The 23716-nt window shown below is 47.2% G+C and overlaps 1 protein-coding gene across 8 annotated transcripts in view; it reads right to left on the reverse strand.

Annotated features, from left to right (window-relative positions):
* The window catches only part of LOC139536254 (histone-lysine N-methyltransferase SETD5-like), a 43294-nt gene that overhangs the window by 8488 nt on the left and 11090 nt on the right, over positions 1 to 23716 (reverse strand). For 4 of the 8 annotated variants that reach the window (XM_071336618.1, XM_071336624.1, XM_071336620.1 and 1 more), the window contains exons 2-15: positions 17108 to 17351; positions 15645 to 15747; positions 14394 to 14662; positions 14147 to 14205; positions 13112 to 13299; positions 8759 to 8797; positions 2814 to 3238; positions 2515 to 2632; positions 2011 to 2120; positions 1543 to 1852; positions 1286 to 1360; positions 1015 to 1164; positions 551 to 922; positions 81 to 338 (exon numbers count right to left, since the gene is read on the reverse strand). In XM_071336618.1, the coding sequence (XP_071192719.1) occupies positions 81 to 338; positions 551 to 922; positions 1015 to 1164; positions 1286 to 1360; positions 1543 to 1852; positions 2011 to 2120; positions 2515 to 2632; positions 2814 to 3238; positions 8759 to 8797; positions 13112 to 13299; positions 14147 to 14205; positions 14394 to 14662; positions 15645 to 15747; positions 17108 to 17178 (2547 nt within the window). In that variant the 5' untranslated portion in view covers positions 17179 to 17351. The remainder of the gene's footprint in view (positions 1 to 80; positions 339 to 550; positions 923 to 1014; positions 1165 to 1285; positions 1361 to 1542; positions 1853 to 2010; positions 2121 to 2514; positions 2633 to 2813; positions 3239 to 8758; positions 8798 to 13111; positions 13300 to 14146; positions 14206 to 14393; positions 14663 to 15644; positions 15748 to 17107; positions 17352 to 23716) is intronic. The other 4 variants (XM_071336623.1, XM_071336626.1, XM_071336622.1 and 1 more) reach the window with 3 other exon arrangements.

A 23716-nucleotide genomic window follows, 5' to 3' on the forward strand; every position in this document is an offset into this window, starting at 1 on the left:
TCCCCATCTACCCTATTCTCCATTGAACCCCTAACCGACTTTATGACAACTCCCACAACTCTGTCTCTCTCCACCGGTACCTTCTTGAAGGAGCCGTAGGCTGCGTCCACGCTGACGGGCCGGCGCCGGCGCTCGGGGTTGAAGGGCGAGCCAAAGCGCACGTAGTGCTTGGGCGCTGTGCAGATGAGCGGCGAGGCCGTCAGGCCCGGCAGCATGTTGAGGGTGGTGGCCAGCACCGTGGGGTCGGTGGTGATGCGCAGCTGCCGCTCCACCGTGGGCACCTCCTGCTGGGCTGCCTTGTCCAGCACCTTGTCATTCAGCCACTCTGTCACCAGATACTGGAGGGTGGGGGGAGACTTTTTAGGGACAAATTGTCAAGTTTGTGTGTGATATATGTATTGTGTTGATATTAGCCTATACATCTGTAATTCAGCAAGGAAAAAGAGGTTCTTAACCTCAAAAGAGTTCTCCTGGTTTAATAAAGGGTCAATTAATAATAATGATTAAATCCCCAAAAAAGGTGGTTGGAAGCCAGGCCCATCCCTCTCACCTTCTTGGTCTTGGGCAGGTTGCCCTTGTTCAGAGCACTCAGGCCTTCTCCGTCTAAGACCTGCCCAACTCCCAGTGCTCCGTCCACCAGGCCCAGCTCTGAACCAGGGGCCCCCAGGGGGCTCTCCTGCATCTCAGCCGCCGCCCCCTGCTCCAGGGCCGCCTGCTGCTGGGCCAGGGCCTGCCGCTGGCGCCGGGCACGCTGTGACGAGCTGGAGCGGTAGCGCGAGATACGGCTCTTAGGCCGGGGCTTGGAGGAGCGGGCCGGGGGAGGCTTGGGGGGAGCAAGGGGGGCCGGGAGGGGAGCGGCGGACGTCTGGGTCTTGTCTGCGTCGGCTGCTGAGGAGGGTTCCTGGAGACCGAGAGGGAGATTCTGTTTAGGGATAAATTAAATTGGATAATTGGACACAAAGTTCAAAAAGACAATGTGGCGCTAAGGGGGGGGGGGGGGGAAGTCCGACTCACAGTGGCGTAAGTTGCACGACGGGTGCTTATCCCCAGCCCTGCTTGGTGGGGTGTGGGGTTACTCCCCGTGGGATTCCCTCTGCTCCACTCCTCGCACTCCAGGCCCTCCTGTTTGGGCTCATCTATGCCCTCTGTGGTAGACGTCCTCTTCTACAGAGAGAGAGAGGGTGGATTACGAACTGAAGACTAATACTATGATTCCATATTATGACAGTGGGTTGGTCAGTGTGACAGGAAATGATGTCAAAGCGATGATTTAGGCAGCATATACCTGTCTACTGGAGATGAGGACTCCGTTCTGGTCCAGCTCGCCCTCCTCTCCTTCCTCCTGCTTGAGGAGGCCCTCCTGTAACACACATACACATTGTGAATGATAAATGTGGGACATTTTCAGTGCACAGTGGATACACCCCCATGTGTCTTAGTGGGACAGCACCACATTCCATTACAAACTGCCACACCTCAACATTAACTGCCTGTATACACACACACACACACACACACCTTTGCACCAAGATTCACACACACCTCAACATCGCTGTTGCCCAGGCTGCCGTTGCCCTGCAGCGTCTCCCGGACCTCACCACTCTCCTCGGGCGGCTGGTTACTGTCGTCCGACATCCCGCCCGGTCCTGGGCCGCCACCTGACCCTTCTATCTCTCTCCGCCGGGCCTTCCGCCGCCGCGTCTCTGCCCCCGTGTGCCCTGGGAGCTGGGAGGGTGGGGGCAGCGACCCCGTGCCGGGGCAGCCTAGGGTCTCGCGCGGGTTCAGGTTATGCTTCTGCACAGGGCAGTTCTGCTGGTTGTCCTTGTGGCAGGCACAGTCCACCTTATAGTTACTGTAATAATGATAATAAATAGGATTTTGATCATACTTTTCTAAACCCCAAAGATGCTGGACACTTTGGAGTCAAGAGACAGACGAGAGAAACAGTCTTGTGTGATTTGTGACAACTGCTGATGTAAAAAGGTCTTTATAGATATAATTGACACTGACCAGCTATTGAAGTCATAGTCAAAGCCGATGGTGACCTCTGCTTCTCTGGGGATCTGCGTGACAGCGTAGACACAGAGGTGGATCATGCCCTCGGCGATCATATGCCGAACCTGGAGAGGAGACAGAGGCGTGTCTTCTATCTAGGAGATATAATCATAACTGTATCCATTTCCCTCTAGAAGGGTGCGTCTCAATAGTCCTGAGTGGCCTGCTCTCCTAATCTCCTTTCCTTCATCTACGCTGACGTCAGAGATCTGGATAGGTGAGACCTACATCTGCATTGCTTGCTGTTTGGGGTTTTAGACTGGGTTTCTGTATAGCACTTTGTGACATCTGCTGATGTAAAAAGGGCTTCATAAATACATTTGATTGATTGACTGACCTAAATTCACCTGAGATGAGTGAACTGAACTAACGACCGGAGATGAGGAGAGGGAGAGACGATTGAGATGCACCCAATGCTTTTCTTGAAGAAAACAAACAAACAAAACCAAGATGGCTGACCTCTGCGTTGGGCGTGCAGGACCTCCGGATGAAGCGTGCATCATTCCCAAACGTCCGCGCGTCCACGCACATCTCCACCTCGTTGAATTTGGAATAGAACAGCACAAAGGGGTAGGGCCTAAAAAAAAAAGTCAAAATAATGTCCAAATGTGCATTTTTGCATAATATTTTACAGTGCTAATGTTTATACTGAATACAGCATACATTTCCTCCATAAAACATTTTTTAAACAATGGTGCAGTTTAACACAATTCTTCCACATCGTATGAATATTTTGCCTTATTTCAGAGAATGCATACTTTTTGAAGAAGTGTCCGTTGACCTCAAACTGCTGTTTCAGCATGACCTTGCCCCGGTACTCGATGATCAGGGTGTCTGGCTCTAGATCCCTTGCCGCCCGCAGGACCTTCCTGTGGTTCTGCACACGCGTCACCCGCCCCAGCTGTAACTGCATCTGAGAGCCCAGCACCGTATTGTTGCACGCCAGCTCTGTACGGTTAATTGTGTCCATGGCGTCCGCCGAGGCGTTGACCTGGGCAGGTGAGGTAGTCTCACTCGCCACGCCCTCGGTGGTAACGGCACGGTGCAGCTGGAGCAGCATCTGGACATCGGCGCTGTACTGGTTGGCTGTAGCCTCCTCGTACTGGTCCGTCCACTGGCGGATGCGGCTCTCCCAGCCCTCCGCTGTAGTCTCGTCCACCGCGCTGGCCTCCGTCGTGGAGTTCTGGGGGAGGGTGGGAGGAGAGTGTTTACTTCAGAGCAGTGTCGTGTTAAAAATAAATATACTTAAAACATTTTTTTTTATTCACCTTCATTCTAAGACTCTTTCAAAAATGACAATTTCAGGTCTACAACGTGTTTCTTCTTGCTTTGGAATCATACCATGTCAAAGTGTTTAGAAACCCATGTGTTATCATGGGTGGGTGTCTGGGTAATGCACTGTGTTCGAGATCACCTGCACCATGTCATAATAAGGTGATTGGTGTCTTTGTGTTATGCTCAATGGAACATAGGTCACTCAATAGATTCCTGGTGCAACACAAAGTGGCACTGATGACAACGTTTAGTCTTCCCCCCATACAGTGCCTTGCAAAAGTATTCATCCCCCTTGGCGTTTTTCCTATTTTGTTGCATTACAACCTGTAATTTAAATGGGGTTTTATTTGGATTTCATGTAATTGGGACACACAAAATAGTCCAAATTGGTGAAGTGAAATGAAAAATAACTTGTTTCAAAAAAACAATGACTACGGAAAAGTAGTGCAACCAAAAGATCTGGTGCAACCAATTACCTTCAGAAGTCACATAATTAGTCCACCTGTGTTCAATCTAAGTGTCACATGATCTCAGAATATAAACGCAGCAAAAAAAATAAACGTCTCTTTTTCAGGACCCTGTCTTTGAAAGATAATTCGTAAAAATCCAAATAACTTCACAGATCTTCATTGTAAAGGGTTTAAACACTGTTTCCCATGCTTGTTCAATGAACCATAAACAATTAATGAACATGCACCTGTGGAACGGTCGTTAAGACACTAACAGCTTACAGACGGAAGTCAATTAAGGTCACAGTTATGAAAACTTAGGACACTAACATGCTGACCAGACCGGACACATCGCAAAATACATTTAGAAATATATGTTATTTAATTATTGCGCGCGCCAATGAGTGTCTAGGATGCCAAGGGCTAAAATAGAACTCCTTTCTATTTCTGACGCAGATCGCGCTGAAAGTCCTGCCTCTCCCATCTCTTCATTGGTTTATAGATGCAGGTACCCACGTTCCATCTTCTCATTGGTTATACCCACGTGGGTGATTGAAAGACGAACTGTTTTGCCAGTAGTCGTGGTAATACTATGAAAGTTTAGATGCCGATCACCATATAAGTTCAAAGATGAAAAAGCCTGGAAGGAGGAGAGATGACTAGAAACGATCCGGTTGGCCGTTTTATGCGTGGATTAATTGTCGGAGTAGAGGACCTTGTGCATTTCAGGTAAAATAACAACCTAATGTTTATATCCCAGGACAAATTAGCTAGCAACAGCAAGCTAGCAAAATATGACAAATTAGCTAGCAAGTGCAAGCTAACTAGCTAAATTGCCATACATGTTTAATGCTTTTCAACCTGTCCCCAAATTAATGTCATTGGTTCAGAGTTTGTTTTGATATTTTAACCTGCGTGTCGTGATCGCATTTGGTGTAAGGGGACAAAATACATTTATGCACGATAGCGCAAGAGCGCAGCCTGTTTGGGTTCCGTGTAGAGAGGCCTTTCTACTGACTGAAAAACACCAAAAGAAAGATGCCCAGGGTCCCTGCTCATCTGCGTGAACGTGCCTTAGGCATGCTGCAAGGAGGCATGAGGACTGCAGATGTGACCAGGGCAATAAATTGCAATGTCCGTACTGTGAGACACCTAAGACAGCGCTACAGGGAGACAGGACGGACAGCAGATCGTCCTCGCAGTGGCAGACCACGTGTAACAACACCTGCACAGGATTGGTACATCTGAACATCACACCTGCGGGACAGGTACAGGATGGCAACAACAACTGCCCGAGTTACATCAGGAACACACAATCCCTCGATCTGTGCTCAAACTGTTCGCAATAGGCTGAGAGAGGCTGGACTGAGAGCTTGTAGGCCTGTTGTAAGGCAGGTCCTCACCAGACATCACCGGCAACAACGTCGCCTATGGAAACAATCCCACTGTCGCTGGACCAGACAGGACTGGCAAAAAGTGCTCTTCACTGACGTTGTGGTTTTGTCTCACATGGGGTGATGGTCGGATTCGCGTTTATCGTCAAAGGAATGACCGTTACACCGAGGCCTGTACTCTGGAGCGGGATCGATTTGGAGGTGGAAGGTCCGTCATGGTCTGGGGCGGTGTGTCACAGCATCATCGGACTGAGCTTGTTGTCATTGCAGGCAATCTCAACGCGGTGCGTTACAGGGAAGACATGCTCCTCCCTCATGTGGTACCCTTGCTGCAGGCTCATCTTGACATGACCCTCCAACATGACAATGCCACCAGCCATACTGCTCGTTCCGTGCGTGATTTCCTGCAAGACAGGAATGTCAGTGTTCTCACAGCAAGAACTGGCAAATCTGGTGCAGTCCATGAGGAGGAGATGCACTGCAGTACTTAATGCAGCTGGTGGCCACTCCAGATACTGACTGTTACATTTGATTTTGACCCCCCCCCCCTTTGTTCAGGGACACAATCAATCAATCAAATTTATTTTATATAACCCTTCGTACATCAGCTAATATCTCGAAGTGCTGTACAGAAACCCAGCCTAAAATCCCAAACAGCAAGCAATGCAGGTGTAGAAGCACGGTGGCTAGGAAAAACTCCCTAGAAAGGCCAAAACCTAGGAAGAAACCTAGAGAGGAACCAGGCTATGAGGGGTGGCCAGTCCTCTTCTGGCTGTGCCGGGTGGAGATTATAACAGAACATGGCCAAAATGTTCAAATGTTCATAAATGACCAGCATGGTCAAATAATAATAATCCTATGAGTGTCATCTGATGAACATCAAAGGTTAGTGATTATTCCATTTCTGTTAGTCACAGGTCTGTGGAACTTGTTCAGTTTATGTCTCAGTTGTTGAATCTTGTTATGTTCATACAAATATCTACACGTTAACTTCTTTGGGGTAGGGGGCAGTATTTTCACGTGCGGATGAAAAGCATGCCCAGAGTAAACGGCCTGCTACAAAACCATAAAGGCTAGAATATGCATATTATCAGTATATTAGGATAGAAAAGACTCTGAAGTATCTAAAAATGTTTGAATGATGTCTGAGTACAACATAACTCATCAGGCAGGCAAAAACCTGAGAAAAAAATCCAACCAGGAAGTGAGAAATCTGAGGTTGGTCGATTTTCAACTCAGCTCCTATTGAAGATACAGTGGGATATTGGTAATTTGGCACTTCCTAAGGCTTCCATTAGATGTCAACAGTCCATAGAACCTTGTCTGATGCCTCTACTGTTTAGTGGGGCCGAAGGAGAGAGGAATGAGTCAGGTCTGTCATGAAGTGACCATGCGCGTTCACGTGAGAAAGATCTCTGTTCCATCGCAATTCTGAAGACACAGGAATACTCCGGTTGGAACATTATTGAAGAATTATGTTAAAAACATCCTAAAGATTGATTCAATAATTCGTTTGTCATGTTTTTACAGACTGTAATATAACTTTTTAAACTTTTCGTCAGTACTTTCTGCTGGACCTGCCTGCGCGTCGTGAGTTTGGAAAGTGTACTGAACGCTAGAACAACAAGGAAGAATTTGGACATAAATGGACATTATCGAACAAAACGAACAGTTATTGTGGAACTGGGATTGATGCGAGTGCATTCTGATGAGGATCATCAAAGGTAAGTGAATGTTTATATTGTTACTTCTGACTTTTGTTGACTGCATAATATGGCGGCTATATTTGTGTCTTGATTGGGCTCTGAGCGCCGACTCAGATTATTGTATGGGTTTGCTTTTTTCGTAAACTTTTTTGAAATCTAACACAGCGGTTGCATTAAGGAGAAGTGCATCTAAAATTCCATGCATAACAGTTGTATCTTTTAGCAATGTTTATTATGAGTATTCCTGTAAATTGATGTGGCTCTCTGCAAAATCAAAGGATGTTTTGTGACTTCTGAATGTAAGGCGCCAATGTAAACTCTGATTTTTGGATATAAATATGAACTTTACCGAACAAAACATACATGTATTGTGTAACATGAAGTCCTATGAGTGTCATCTGATGAAGATCATCAAAGGTTAGTGATTAATTTTATCTACAGTGGGGAGAACAAGTATTGATACACTGCCGATTTTGCAGGTTTTCCTACTTACAAAGCATGTAGAGGTCTGTAATTTTTATAATAGGTACACTTCAACTGTGAGAGACGGAATCTAAAACAAAAATCCAGAAAATCACATTGTATGATTTTTAAGTAATTCATTTGCATTTTATTGCATGACATAAGTATTTGATCACCTACCAACCAGTAAGAATTCCGTCTCTCACAGACCTGTTCTTTAAGAAGCCCTCCTGTTCTCCACTCATTACCTGTATTAACTGCACCTGTTTGAACTTGTTACCTGTATAAAAGACACCTATCCACACACTCAATCAAACAGACTCCAACGTCTACACAATGGGCAAGACCAGAGAGCTGTGTAAGGACATCTGGGTTAAAATTGTAGACCTGCACAAGGCTGGGATGGGCTACAGGACAATAGGCAAGCAGCTTGGTGAGAAGGCAACAACTGATGGCGCAATTATTAGAAAATGGAATAAGTTCAAGATGACGGTCAATCAGAGCTGGGCTTTACGGAAGAGTGGCCAGAAAAAAGCCATTGATTAAAGAAGAAAATAAGCAAACACATTTGTGGTTCGCCAAAGGCATGTGGGATACTCCCCAAACGTATGGAAGAAGGTATCTGGTCAGATGAGACTAAAATGTTGCTTTTTAGCCATCAAGGAAACCCAAGACCTCTCATCACCCGAAAATACCATCCCCATGGGAAACTGGTCAGAATTAAAGGAATGATGGATGGCGCTAAATACAGGGAAATTCTTGAGGGAAACCTGTTTCAGTCTTCAAGAGATTTGAGACTGGGACGGAGGTTCACCTTCCAGCAGGACAATGACCCTAAGCATACTGCTAAAGCAACACTCAAGTGGTTTAAGGGGAAACAGATAAATGTCTTGGAATGGTCTAGTCAAAGCCCAGACCTCAATCCAATTGAAAATCTGTGGTATGATTTAAAGATTGCTGTACACCAGCGGAACCCATCCAACTTGAAAGAGCTGGAGCCGTTTTCCCTTGAAGAATGGGCAAAAATCCCAGTGGCTAGATGTGCCAAGCTTACAGAGACATATCCCAAGAGACTTGCAGCTGTAATTCCTGCAAAAGGTGGCTCTACAAAGTATTGGCTTTGGGGGGTGTATAGTTATGCATGCTCAAGTTCTGTTTTTTTGTTTTATTTCTTGTTTGTTTCACAAAGAAAAATATTTTGCATCTTCGAAGTGGTAGGCATGTTGTGTAAATCAAATGATACAAATCCCCCCCAAAATATATTTTAATTCCAGGTTATAAGGCAACAAAATAGGACAAATGTCAAGGGGGTGAATACTTTCACAAGCCACTGTACACTAACGCCGTGAAGTTCAAATGTGTAGTAGTATACATTGGTATATAACTAAACAGATCCTCAGGAATGAATGAATCTTACCTTCATCCTCATGGACTTTCTAGAACCCTCTCTGAAGGCCTGTAAAGACAGACACTTGTTTACTCAATGTTTTGACCACATTTCAGAGTCCACTGACAACTTTAACACAAAGTTTCAGACAGTCTGTATTCAACGTTTAGACATTTCCGAGTTTAATCTAAAATAATGTACCAAAAATAACTATTTCTGCCACTAGAAAAAGACTGCAACTCCTATCTTGGCCTCTAGAGGTCGATAATAGGCATACTCAGCTGGGGTGTGCCAAGTAGTCATTTTCCTGATACGATTTTTACTCAGTAATTACCTGTGATCTTTTTTCTTTAAAGTTCATTTTGACAACATCTCTTTGTGCATATTAAAACACTTCAGTTTTTTCCGGTCACAAGTATCATCTGATCTAACTATCAATTACATATACGAGTACGGTCAGATCAGCCTTCTCAGCAAGTTAAACAGGAAACTTTGCGATCTTGGTCCTCTTACTAGCTGCGAGTTATGCATTTGCACACCCAGACCCTTTTCAAAATTTGCTCGTGTGGCATTTGTCAACACTTACCGCTGCTACCACTACATTTGGCCCATGTGGCCGCAGGCACCTTCCACTAGCTCGACATTTGGCCCACGTGGGTCTGGCACCTTCCTCTAGCACTACATTTAGCCCACGTGGTGGCTGGCACCTTCCACTAGCACTACATTTAGCCCACGTGGCGGCTGGCACCTCCCACTAGCACTACATTTAGCCCACGTTGCGGCTGGCACCTTCCACTAGCACTACATTTAGCCCACGTTGCGGCTAGCACCTTCCACTAGCACTACATTTAGCCCACGTTGCGGCTGGCACCTTCCACTAGCACTACATTTAGCCCACGTTGCGGCTGGCACCTTCCACTAGCAATACATTTAGCCCACGTTGCGGCTGGCACCTACCACTAGCACTACATTTAGCCCACGTTGCGGCTGGCACCTTCCACTAGCACTACATTTAGCCCACGTTGCGGCTGGCACCTTCCACTAGCACTACATTTAGCCCACGTTGCGGCTGGCACCTTCCACTAGCACTACATTTAGCCCACGTGGCGGCTGGCACCTTCCACTAGCACTACATTTAGCCCACGTTGCGGCTGGCACCTACCACTAGCACTACATTTAGCCCACGTTGCGGCTGGCACCTTCCACTAGCACTACATTTAGCCCACGTTGCGGCTGGCACCTTCCACTAGCACTACATTTAGCCCACGTTGCGGCTGGCACCTACCACTAGCACTACATTTAGCCCACGTGGCGGCTGGCACCTTCCACTAGCAATACATTTAGCCCACGTGGCGGCTGGCACCTTCCACTAGCACTACATTTAGCCCACGTTGCGGCTGGCACCTACCACTAGCACTACATTTAGCCCACGTTGCGGCTGGCACCTACCACTAGCACTACATTTAGCCCACGTTGCGGCTGGCACCTTCCACTAGCACTACATTTAGCCCACGTTGCGGCTGGCACCTTCCACTAGCACTACATTTAGCCCACGTTGCGGCTGGCACCTTCCACTAGCACTACATTTAGCCCACGTGGCGGCTGGCACCTTCCACTAGCACTACATTTAGCCCACGTTGCGGCTGGCACCTACCACTAGCACTACATTTAGCCCACGTTGCGGCTGGCACCTTCCACTAGCACTACATTTAGCCCACGTTGCGGCTGGCACCTTCCACTAGCACTACATTTAGCCCACGTTGCGGCTGGCACCTACCACTAGCACTACATTTAGCCCACGTTGCGGCTGGCACCTTCCACTAGCAATACATTTAGCCCACGTTGCGGCTGGCACCTACCACTAGCACTACATTTAGCCCACGTTGCGGCTGGCACCTTCCACTAGCACTACATTTAGCCCACGTTGCGGCTGGCACCTTCCACTTGCACTACATTTAGCCCACGTTGCGGCTGGCACCTTCCACTAGCACTACATTTAGCCCACGTTGCGGCTGGCACCTTCCACTAGCACTACATTTAGCCCACGTTGCGGCTGACACCTTCCACTAGCACTACATTTAGCCCACGTGGCGGCTGGCACCTTCCACTAGCACTACATTTAGCCCACGTTGCGGCTGGCACCTACCACTAGCACTACATTTAGCCCACGTTGCGGCTGGCACCTTCCACTAGCACTACATTTAGCCCACGTTGCGGCTGGCACCTTCCACTAGCACTACATTTAGCCCACGTTGCGGCTGGCACCTACCACTAGCACTGCATTTAGCCCACGTTGCGGCTGGCACCTTCCACTAGCAATACATTTAGCCCACGTTGCGGCTGGCACCTACCACTAGCACTACATTTAGCCCACGTTGCGGCTGGCACCTTCCACTAGCACTACATTTAGCCCACGTTGCGGCTGGCACCTTCCACTTGCACTACATTTAGCCCACGTTGCGGCTGGCACCTTCCACTAGCACTACATTTAGCCCACGTTGCGGCTGGCACCTTCCACTAGCACTACATTTAGCCCACGTTGCGGCTGACACCTTCCACTAGCACTACATTTAGCCCACGTTGCGGCTGGCACCTCCCACTAGCACTACATTTAGCCCACGTGGCGGCTGGCACCTTCCACTAGCAATACATTTAGCCCACGTGGCGGCTGGCACCTTCCACTAGCACTACATTTAGCCCACGTGGCGGCTGGCACCTTCCACTAGCACTACATTTAGCCCACGTGGCGGCTGGCACCTTCCACTAGCACTACATTTAGCCCACGTTGCGGCTGGCACCTTCCACTAGCAATACATTTAGCCCACGTTGCGGCTGGCACCTTCCACTAGCACTACATTTAGCCCACGTTGCGGCTGGCACCTACCACTAGCACTACATTTAGCCCACGTGGCGGCTGGCACCTTCCACTAGCAATACATTTAGCCCACGTGGCGGCTGGCACCTTCCACTAGCACTACATTTAGCCCACGTTGCGGCTGGCACCTACCACTAGCACTACATTTAGCCCACGTTGCGGCTGGCACCTACCACTAGCACTATATTTAGCCCACGTTGCGGCTGGCACCTTCCACTAGCACTACATTTAGCCCACGTTGCGGCTGGCACCTTCCACTAGCACTACATTTAGCCCACGTTGCGGCTGGCACCTTCCACTAGCACTACATTTAGCCCACGTGGCGGCTGGCACCTTCCACTAGCACTACATTTAGCCCACGTTGCGGCTGGCACCTACCACTAGCACTACATTTAGCCCACGTTGCGGCTGGCACCTTCCACTAGCACTACATTTAGCCCACGTTGCGGCTGGCACCTTCCACTAGCACTACATTTAGCCCACGTTGCGGCTGGCACCTACCACTAGCACTACATTTAGCCCACGTTGCGGCTGGCACCTTCCACTAGCAATACATTTAGCCCACGTTGCGGCTGGCACCTACCACTAGCACTACATTTAGCCCACGTTGCGGCTGGCACCTTCCACTAGCACTACATTTAGCCCACGTTGCGGCTGGCACCTTCCACTTGCACTACATTTAGCCCACGTTGCGGCTGGCACCTTCCACTAGCACTACATTTAGCCCACGTTGCGGCTGGCACCTTCCACTAGCACTACATTTAGCCCACGTTGCGGCTGACACCTTCCACTAGCACTACATTTAGCCCACGTGGCGGCTGGCACCTTCCACTAGCACTACATTTAGCCCACGTTGCGGCTGGCACCTACCACTAGCACTACATTTAGCCCACGTTGCGGCTGGCACCTTCCACTAGCACTACATTTAGCCCACGTTGCGGCTGGCACCTTCCACTAGCACTACATTTAGCCCACGTTGCGGCTGGCACCTACCACTAGCACTACATTTAGCCCACGTTGCGGCTGGCACCTTCCACTAGCAATACATTTAGCCCACGTTGCGGCTGGCACCTACCACTAGCACTACATTTAGCCCACGTTGCGGCTGGCACCTTCCACTAGCACTACATTTAGCCCACGTTGCGGCTGGCACCTTCCACTTGCACTACATTTAGCCCACGTTGCGGCTGGCACCTTCCACTAGCACTACATTTAGCCCACGTTGCGGCTGGCACCTTCCACTAGCACTACATTTAGCCCACGTTGCGGCTGACACCTTCCACTAGCACTACATTTAGCCCACGTTGCGGCTGGCACCTCCCACTAGCACTACATTTAGCCCACGTGGCGGCTGGCACCTTCCACTAGCACTACATTTAGCCCACGTTGCGGCTGGCACCTTCCACTAGCAATACATTTAGCACGTCACTTTTGCCTGGCATGCCTTGCATTTAGCACACAGGTGGGACTCTGCAGTGTTAATTGGGCCCTCGCTTCCTAGTACCAACCTTGATCTTCTTGCCCTTGGGCGTTCCGCGGGCCTTCTCCGTGCTCTTCTTCCTCTTCTTGGACTTGTTCCGCTTGACGCGGTTGACAGTGAGCGTGATGCTGGTGGGCGTGTGCTGTGTGGCCGTGTAGGACACTGTGGCGGGCGACACCTCCTCGTCGCCGCTCTCCGTGGCACTGCTCTCGCCCACTAGAAACAAGAGAGACTTGAGCATGCACAGGTACCTTGGCCCGTCAACAGTGAACACTTAGGTTTCTCGGACTAATATTAAGCCTAGTCCAGTACTAAAAAGCTACTTCAATAGAGTTTCCCCTTTGATCTTCTTAGTCCAGGCCTATGCTTAATCTGTGTCCAGGAAAACTGGGCCACGGCGTTTACATGAGGTTGAGGCCAAGTGGCAAAATGTATGTACAGTTGAAGTTGGAAGTTTACATACACCTTAGCAAAATACATTTAACTTCAGTTTTTCACAATTCCTGACATTTAATCCTGGTAAAAATTCCCTGTCTTAGGTCAGTTAGGATCACCACTTTATTTTAAGAATGTGAAATGTCAGAATAATAGTAGAGAGAATGATTTATTTCAGATTTGTTCAGAGTTTGTTTTTATATTTTAACCTGGGTGTCATGATCGCGTTTGGTGTGGGGGGACAAAATAAATGTACGCACGATGGCGCACGCACGCAGCCGGTTTGGGTTCCGTGTTAGCGTATGTAAACTTCTGATTAACTGGAATTGTGATAGTGAATTATAAGTGAAATAATCTGTCTGTAAATAATTGTTGGAAAAATGACTTGTGTCATGTACAAAGTAGATGTCCTAACCGACTTGCCAAAATTATAGTTTGTTAACAAGAAATTTGTGGAGTGGTTGAAAAACGAGTTTTAATGACTCCAACCTAAGTGTATGTAAACTTCTGACTTCAACTGTACGTACTGCCAAAGCATTAATGTTGTGGCTGTATGCGTGTTCCATACTTGGAAGATGGACATTAAGATGTATGTTATGCAGTTTGTTTCAAGTACCCTTCACAATACCTGATACATTTTCTGGTTTCCTGCGTTGGCCATACAGTCCTTTCCTCCTGTCCAGCCCCCTGAAATCACAGAACAATATTACAACCAGGAAATTGCAGATCTGCTATATCAATATATGACTTATACTATGTCTGTGTATTCATGTAAGACAAATAGAAGAGGTGGCGCACACTAATATAGCTAACGTATAAAATCATCCGGCACTTCTACACATCAACAGAGTGTATTCAGGAACACCTTATCTCACCTGCAGCTCTCGCACTTGATGAGGAAGCCGTCCTGCGTCAGGCTGCAGTGGCACCAGCTGGCCACAGCCCCGTCCTCCTCCGACGAGCTTTCGCTGTCGGCAGAGTTCTCCTCCTGGCCGCCATTGGTGGCATTGTCATGGTAGCGGGAGGCGGGGTTGAGCTCCATGCGAGGAATGATGGTTTGGGAGAGCGGGGAGGCGGGTGGGGTGGGGGGAGGGGGCGCACCATAGTTGTGATCCTGACAACACACAACGGAAGACTGTTGCATCTTCAAACAACAGGTGTTCAGGCACAAAAAAGGAGGAAGAGGAAACGGAAAATGGAAGACGAATGAAAATGAGGACAAACCAAATGGTACATGACAATACAACCTGTTAGCTGAAAACGCAAGGTGGCGCTGTGTGAACGTGTCAAGCAGCTTTACAGAGTTCCAACATTGCGCTGACTTTAATTTGTTTGGTTTGTCTAGATACGTGAGACTGCCGTGTTGTGAGGGATAATCTTTCTTCTCTGACCTAAGATTCCACATGCAGCCATACTGGCTTTACGTGCTTTCACACTGACTAACTCATTTAGTTTTCTGCAAAAAGTCCACAAGAGACATCTTACAAAAAGGTACTTGACCGAAATATTGATAACTAAGTATATAACAAAGACTGGCTTATAATTAGAGTGAAGGTAGATATCTAAGTATAGAACAGAGACTATAATTAGAGTGAAGGTAGATATCTAAGTATAGAACAGAGACTATAATTAGAGTGAAGGTAGATATCTAAGTATAGACCGGAGACTATGATTAGAGTTCAGGTAGATATCTAAGTATAGAACAGAGACTAATAGTGATAGAGGAGGAGAGCCGTGTACTCACATACTTAGATATCTAAGTATAGACCGGAGACTATGATTAGAGTTAAGGTAGATATCTAAGTATAGAACAGAGACTATGATTAGAGTGAAGGTAGATATCTAAGTATAGACCGGAGACTATGATTAGATTAGACTATGATTAGACTATGATTAGTCCCGTGTGGCTCAGTTGGTAGAGCATGGCGCTTGCAACGCCAGGGTTGTGGGTTCATTCCCCACGGGGGGACCAGGATGAATATGTATGAACTTTCCAATTTTTGTAAGTCGCTCTGGATAAGAGTGTCTGCTAAATGACTTAAATGTAAATGTAATTAGAGTTAAGGTAGATATCTAAGTATAGAACAGAGACTAATAGTGATAGAGGAGGAGAGCCGTGTACTCACAGTATATGGCAGTCCTCGATACCCATGACTGTGTGCACTCCCACAGTTGTGGTTGGGGTAGTTTTTCTCGTTCACGGCAGGACTTGCTTCCACTGACTCAGGGCTGAGAGTGCGAGCGAGAGAGCGAGCGAGAGCAGGAGAAAAGTAGAAGTTAAATATAGAAAGAGAACCAGATAATGGGACAAGTTAGAAGAAACATTTTATCTAGAAAGACTAAACATTTAGTCTAACTATGGTGAAAGCCATTTTTTCAACCACTTATACAGCAGCTAAGCTTGTAAACAACCAGCGGGTGAAATCTCCCAGGCTTGTTCTGTACACTAGATGGCACCACAGCCCAAAACATCCCCCAAGAGCCAAGGAAAGCCTGGGAGAATGATGACCATTCAGGAAATGGAATGTCGGCCGCCATGATTCCTGGCGTGTTATGCACCTCCCCCATTGCCCTTTAGCAGAGGTCTCGGTGGGAGAGGAGAACAACCTTGTCTTTCACCTAACAACTACAGTCCTGGTGCACGAAGCGCTGCCGAACTATCATCTCAAATGTCATAACGCTCCATCTCTAACAAGAAAATATTACATCCCAGCAGGAGATTTTTTTGTAAATGTCTTGTCTGCTTATCATTGTTTTCATGTGAAGTGAAATCCCCCTGAGTCAGGTTGGGGGGGGAGAAGGAGGAGAAGACATGTATGGAGAGGGGGAAGGAGGCCTGATCCAGCTACATTCCATAGAAGCTCAGTCATCTGTCTCACCTACAGCAGTGCTGGGTTCAGGTCCATTTCATCTGTCCCACCTACAGTGTAGCAACAGTGCTGGGTTCAGGTCCATTTCATCTGTCCCACCTACAGTGTAGCAACAGTGCTGGGTTCAGGTCCATTTCATCTGTCCCACCTACAGTGTAGCAACAGTGCTGGGTTCAGGTCCATTTCATCTGTCCCACCTACAGTGTAGCAACAGTGCTGGGTTCAGCTCCATTTCATCTGTCCCACCTACAGTGTAGCAGCAGTGCTGGGTTCAGGTCCATTTCATCTGTCCCACCTACAGTGTAGCAACAGTGCTGGGTTCAGCTCCATTTCATCTGTCCCACCTACAGTGTAGCAGCAGTGCTGGGTTCAGCTCCATTTCCCTGTGGTTTCTGGGGACATTTCTTCACAGTGTTCAGCAGAACAGTGGACTGTTGGGCTCCTATTTCAATACTTGTCTGATTTAGCCTTGGCATCATCACTATTCAGTTACAGTATGTGATGTATGTGGTGGTTGAGTGCATCAGTGCAAGGTTTTTCCACCTTGTTTATTTTTACAATGCAAGAGAAAGGCTTTCACCATAGTTGACAAGTCTATTTCTAGAAGGTGAAGAAGGATGCGTGCATTCTCACCCCCACACCTCCTCCGCCCGCGCGGTACTCCCTCCCTCCACCCCGCCCGCGCGGTACACCCTCCACCCCACCCGCGCGGTACTCACTCTGATCCAGCAGCCATATCTGAGTAGGACGTTTCTGGTGTGGTGACTCCCAGCGCGATTACTATGCTCATGACGTCCTGCAGTGATGAGGAGGGGAACGGGGGAGGGAGGAGGAGGGGGGGAAGGGGAGGGGGGGGGAACGGGACGGGAGAGGGTGATCACGGGGTCCGAACTGCAACGACAGACCACTCTAGGGGTGGGGTGCCGCAAAGCCGCAGCCGACGGCTCACGGACATGGGGAGACCTGAGAGAAAGAGAGAGGTAATTAGTGAGACAATCACCTACACACAGACATAGGGTTGGCACAATTACCGTATAACAGACGGTTATGGATGAAGGCCGTCATGAACATAAACGTAATTTTTTTAAATTCTAATAAATGTGTGGAGTGAACAGGTGCCTGGATGAACAGGTGACTGAAGATGGGACGCCCAGGCATTTGTGCAGTTGAGTCTGTTTCTGCTGTAACATGGACTAGACTCTACAACGTGACGAAACCGTTGCTCCTTGATGAAACAAGCAAGGTGTTTAAGCAAACAAGTTTTCAGTTGTCGAGGCAACGCCCCCCTCCCTGCAGCAGCAGCACATGCAGTCAGGAGCTGAATAGTGTCTTTTAGTCCAAAATTCCATGACCGTCACAGCCCTAAAACACAGACACCAAAAACACAGACACTAGACCCACAGACACCACACCCACAGACAAAGTAACAAGTGAACAGTCAGAAAACACAGTTCTGACCCTATGAACCTGAGGGAGTTGGGTAAAGCACCAGCAGGATACAGGCAAAACCTCCATGGTCAAAACACCATTATAGATACAAGCTGGCAATGAAGCAAAAAGCTGCATCCCCCGCTGCTGACACACCACTGGACCATTTCATTTGGATTCTCAACGAACTATCGTGAGTCATCCCAACTCAGAGGTCATACTAAATCCTTGCGAGTCCTCGACAAAACAAGCCTAAAAAGGACTACAGAGGTAGAAGCAGCATTACTCTGCCTCAACTAACAAAGAACCCTCTCAACAAAAAACAAAAAAAACAGCTGGCAAACTGCTGGTCATGTTCTGTAAGTGTGTGTGAACAATGAACGTGACTTTCAGGACCATGAGTTGGCACCTAGGCCTTCATCTTAGGCAAGTTGGATAAGAATGGTAACAGCAATGACACGGTCAAAACTAACATCTGATACTTCAACAGCTTCATAGCAAAAGTGTTCCACTCAAATCAGATGAGGAACCAGTGTTCATTACAAGCAGCTCTCTTTGGCATTTGTTCCCGTACACACTCGCATGCAGCCCAGGCACAATCACACACACACACACATTTACAAACGCATGCACAAACACACAGGGGAAATGTTAAAGAGCCACCTATAATACTTCACATAGAACAAACAGTATGCTGAGTCATGCAGGCTGCTCCACCTAGATTGGCCTTGTTACGACAGCAATGACTGCCAGGAGTGGAGTCAGTCTGCATGGCACACTATTCCCTATATAGTGCACTACTTTTGACCAGGGCCCGATGGGTTACTGTGAGCTGTAAGCTGTGGATAAGAGGGTTTGCTAAATGACCAACATGTCAAAGTGACACCCAGGCCAGTGGTGCTATATATCCAGTGTGGAGAAAAACAACAGACAGATCCCCCAGTCACCACCTCCACCACCCCTACAGTGGGAGCTCTAACTGGGCCTCTCTCCTCCTCACCGGGTGCAGTACCAAGGAGAACCAGCGGGGGCAGTGTTTGCCCAGACACACCACAAGGGTGAGTCATCCAGCCGGCTGTCATATGATCCATACACCACGACAACAACTCTGGAACACTGAGCAACACTCCTCCGACTCTCTCGCGCTCTGTCTCATCCGCACAGCCACCTCGCAGGCAGGCAGGCAGCAGACTGAGGCTGCAGAAAGAAGAACCAGCCCTGGGAGCGTGTGAACCCAGCAGCAGAGAGCGGGAGAGGATCTGGCATAGAGCAAGGTCATCTGAAAACTCACTGACTCTCAGTCATGAAATTAAGTGAACGTACTCAAATGTACACGAGGGCGCGCGCATGTACATACACTGTCGCACACACGAGGAAGTGGTTTTCACACGTAACGCTGGCGGTAATGCAGCTAATATTGGTTTGCACAATGAAGACGACACTACACGTAGACTTTATGACCCATCCTTGTATAAAGCGCATTGTTCTCCTGTGGTGAGTCCAGTAATTGGTAGCCTGGTCAAAGTACTGAGATGCATGGCATTTCTGAACTGGTCCCTTAGCTACGCTAACACTAGCTTGCATGCATGCATTCCCAGTGGCTAGTTACCAGCATCTAGGCAACAACAATGGATTACCTAATAGCCTAGCTCCCTCCACTAACGTCAAGGTCAGTTAACTCTGGGCAGTTTCTAGCCGAACAGTGACGACTGCGGAAAAATATGCACTCTTTTTCAGAGTGGTTGTTGCCCAGAAAACATCAATCCAAATACAATAGTGGAAAGGTGTGGCCCTAGATGTGTGTGTTGCTCTGTTACAAACAGATTCAAACTTGTGTTTGGTTTGATAAGAACAATATACAAAGTGTTTATGATACAGAACATGCCAATTTTACACTTCTGAGTTGAAATCCCCTTTAAATCTGAGGGACTTTGTTACTTTTCAATAAAATGCTTATCTTGTGCAAATACAGTAGGCTGTAGTAAGAAACGCCGACCCGTGTTTTGCTTGGATGTGGATTCAGTCTATCTAGCATGTACAATCGTAAAATTGTACTTAAGGGAAAAGTTACGTAATATGTAAAGTTATGCAAGGTCACACAAAGAGTTACTCTTAACAGTGATTTTAAGAAGAAAAATAAAATCCCATAGCATATGGCCAGAGTGCCATAGAGAAAACAAGAGCTTATTAGAAACAACTTGACTGTTAGTAGTGAGAGAGCTGTACAAGAGATACATTTTTGGGACAGAAATAGCCGGTTCCCTGCGAGGCCTCAAAGGGAGTTCACCTTTGGGCCTCGTTCCAAAACAACAATGAACCGAGAGGTATATTCCAGAAGGGCCTCTCTTACCTCTCCCCCTTCCTCCTTCCCTTGTTTGCTCCCCCCAGCCTTGAATAGCAGGCTCAAATTACCAGCGGGCTCAAAGTCTTTTCACTTCACTAGAACAGAGGCCATTTTGGAGGAGTCCGTGAGGGTGATAAAATGAACAGCACAGAGGAATTATTCACATCCCTCTTCCTCCTGTCCTTCACTCCCCTCCCTCTCCTTCACTCCCCTCCCTCTCCAGACACAGTTGAGCTCTACTAGACGTGCTTGTACCATCTGGTAATAAATGATTTTGATTCCTTTTAATATTTGAATGATTTAGGTGCTCACCTGTCCCTGGAGGGATATAGTCTACGTAAGCCGTCACAAGAAGGGAGAGGAAACAGATGTTTACAGACAAACACACACACAAACAGCTGAACACCTAGAAACAGCCTAGCAGGCAGAGTAAGCCATGCACCGCTTGACCAAAACATACAGACAGACCCCCCCGCCATAACAAACCGAAGTGAAGCAGCCATGCAGCTCACTCCGCACAGAGCCAGCCATATTTCAGGAAATAGGCTGACCGGGGAGAAAAATAAGTCTGTGTGTGTGTGTGTGTGTGTGTGTGTATACTCTCATTCAATAGGCCCTAGACATAATGAACACGTTTTTTTACAGTTGGAAATTCCCTCGGTGCTGTTTTAGGAGTCTAGGTTCAGGAGAAGGGGAATTGACAGGGTGAAAACTCCTTGGGCAATGTGTTCTTCGATATGTAAATAGTGCCACTCCCTGCCCTTGCTCTGTTGCCATTGAGGAGCATTGGTGCTGGGTTTCGGGTGCTTGCCCAATTGACAGTTAGCCTATACACAGAAGCACAAAGCACAGAATAAATGATTGTCAAGCATCAACTTTTTGATTTCTGTCACATAACAGAGGATTTCCCCCCTTCCATTGCTCAACGGATGTCACAGCCAGGGTTAAAAATTAAATTTGAGCCCTTTTAATTATATATATTTTTTTTTTACTTACAGAGAGGTGTTTGTTGAAAGTATTATTTAGCATAGGGCTTTTCTGTCGCACAGCAATCATTGTGCAAAACACTATCACTATCCCGTCATGAGACCCCGTCGGCACCGTGTCAAGTCATGCCCCTGTTCGGGTTCCAAAGATCAGCCTACACCAACCCTCAGCTCCCAGCTGTGCCCTGGAATATGTGAATTGATTGCCCCCCATCTATCGTCAGAGTTTGTACTGCTAGGTGACCTAAATTGGGATATGCTTAACACCCCGGCCGTTTTACAATCTAAGCCAGGTGCCCTCAATCTCACCCAAATGATCATGGAACCTACCAGGTACAACCCTACATCCGTAAACATGGGCACCCTCATAGATATCACCCTGACCAACTTGCCCTCTAAATACACCTCTGCTGTTTTCAACCAGGATTTCAGCAATCACTGCCTCATTGCCTGCGTCCGTTATGGGTCCGCGGTAAAACGGCCACCCATCACTGTCAAACGCTCCCTAAAACACTTCTGCGAGCAGGCCTTTCTAATCGACCTGGCCCGGGTATCCTGGAAGGATATTGACCTCATCCCGCCAGTAGAGAATGCCTGGTTGTTCTTCAAAAGTGCCATCCTTACCATATTAAATAAGCATGCCCCCTTCAAAAAATGTAGAACTAAGAACAGATATAGCCCTTGGTTCACTCCAGACTTGATTGCCCTTAACCAGCACAAAAACACCCTGTGGCGTACTGCACTAGCATCGAATAGTCCCCGCGATATGAAACTTTTCAGGGAAGTCAGGAACCAATACACACAGTCAGTTAGGAAAGCAAAGGCTAGCTTTTTCAAACAGAAATGTGCATCCTGCAGCACTAATTCCAAAAAGTTTTGGGACACTAAAGTCCATGGAGAATAAGAGTACCTCCTCCCAGCTGCCCACTGCACTGAGACTAGGAAACACTGTCACCACTGATAAATCCACGATAATCGAGAATTTCAATAAGCATTTCTCAACGGCTGGCCATGCTTTCCACCTGGCTACCCCAACACCAGCCAACAGCTCTGCACACCTCGCAGCAACTGGCCCAAGCCCCCCCCCCTTCTCCATCACCCAAATGCAGACAGCTGATGTTCTGAAAGAGCTGCAAAATATGGATCCCTACAAATCAGCTGTGTTAGACAATCTTAACCCTCTTCCTAAAATTATCCGCCGTCATTGTTGCAACCCCTATTACTAGTATGTTCAACATCTCTTGCGTATCGTCTGAGATTCCTAAAGATTGGAAAGCAGCCGCGGTCATCCCCCTTTTCAAAAGGGGGAGACACTCTAGACCCAAACTGTTACAGACCTATATCCATCCTGCCCTGCTTTTCTTTGAGCCACCTCTACGCAGACGACACCATTCTGTATACATCTGGCCCTTCTTTGGACACTTAACTTCTCTAGGGTAGGGGGCAGCATTCGGATTTTGGATGAAAAGCATGCCCAAATTAAACTGCCTGCTACTCGGGCCCAGAAGATATGATATGCATATAACTGGTGAATTTGGATAGAAAACACTCTAAAGTTTCCAAAACTGTTAAAATAGTGTCTGTGAGTATAACAGAACTGATTTGGCAGGTGAAAACCTGAGAAAAATCCTTTCAGGAAGTAGTTCTTTTTTTTGGGGGGGGGGGGTGGTTGTAGTTTTCTATTCAATGCCATTACGGTATCCATTGACTTAGGACTCAAATTGCAGTTCCTATGCCTTCCACTAGATGTCAACAGTCTTTAGAAATTGTTTCAGGCTTGTATTCTGAAAAATGAGGAAGTAAGAGCAGTCTGAGTGGACCCTAAAGTATCACAGAGCTTTTTCATGTGCTCGACTGAGAGAGGGCCTTTCTTGTTTACCTTTTATATTGACAACGTTAATGTCCGGTTGAAATATTATCGATTATTTAGGCTAAAAACAACCTGAGGATTGAATATAAACATCGTTTGACATGTTTCTATGAACTTTACGGATACAATTAGGATTTTTTTTGTTTTCCCGTTTTGACTGCGTTTGAGCCTGTGGATTACTGAAGAAAACGCGCGAACGGAGGTTTTTGGATATAAAGAGACTTTATCGAACAAAAGGAACATTTATGAGTAAATTAATGTCTGCTGAGTGCAACCATATGAAGACCATCAAAGGTAAGGGGTTAATTTTATCTCTATTTCTGACTTGTGTAACTCTTCTACTTGGCTGGTTACTGTTTGTAATGATTTGTCTGCTGGGCTATGTTCTCAAATAATCGTAAGGTATGCTTTCGCTATAAAGCATTTTTTAAATCTGACACCGTGGTTGGATTCACAAGAAGTTAATCTTTAAACCTATGTAAAATATGTTTTGTTTTCTGAATTTTTATAATGCGTATTTCTGTATTTGAATTTGGCGCCCAGCAGTTTCACTGGCTGTTGAAGAAGTGGGTCTCACGTACCCTAGAGAGGTTAACAAACCTCCAAACAAGCTTCAAAGCCATACAACACTCATTCCGTGGCCTCCAACTGCTCTTAAATGCTAGTAAAACTAAATGCATGCTCTTCAACCGATCGTTGC

This window comes from Salvelinus alpinus, chromosome 12 (assembly GCF_045679555.1).
Source record: "Salvelinus alpinus chromosome 12, SLU_Salpinus.1, whole genome shotgun sequence".
Taxonomy (NCBI): domain Eukaryota; kingdom Metazoa; phylum Chordata; class Actinopteri; order Salmoniformes; family Salmonidae; genus Salvelinus; species Salvelinus alpinus.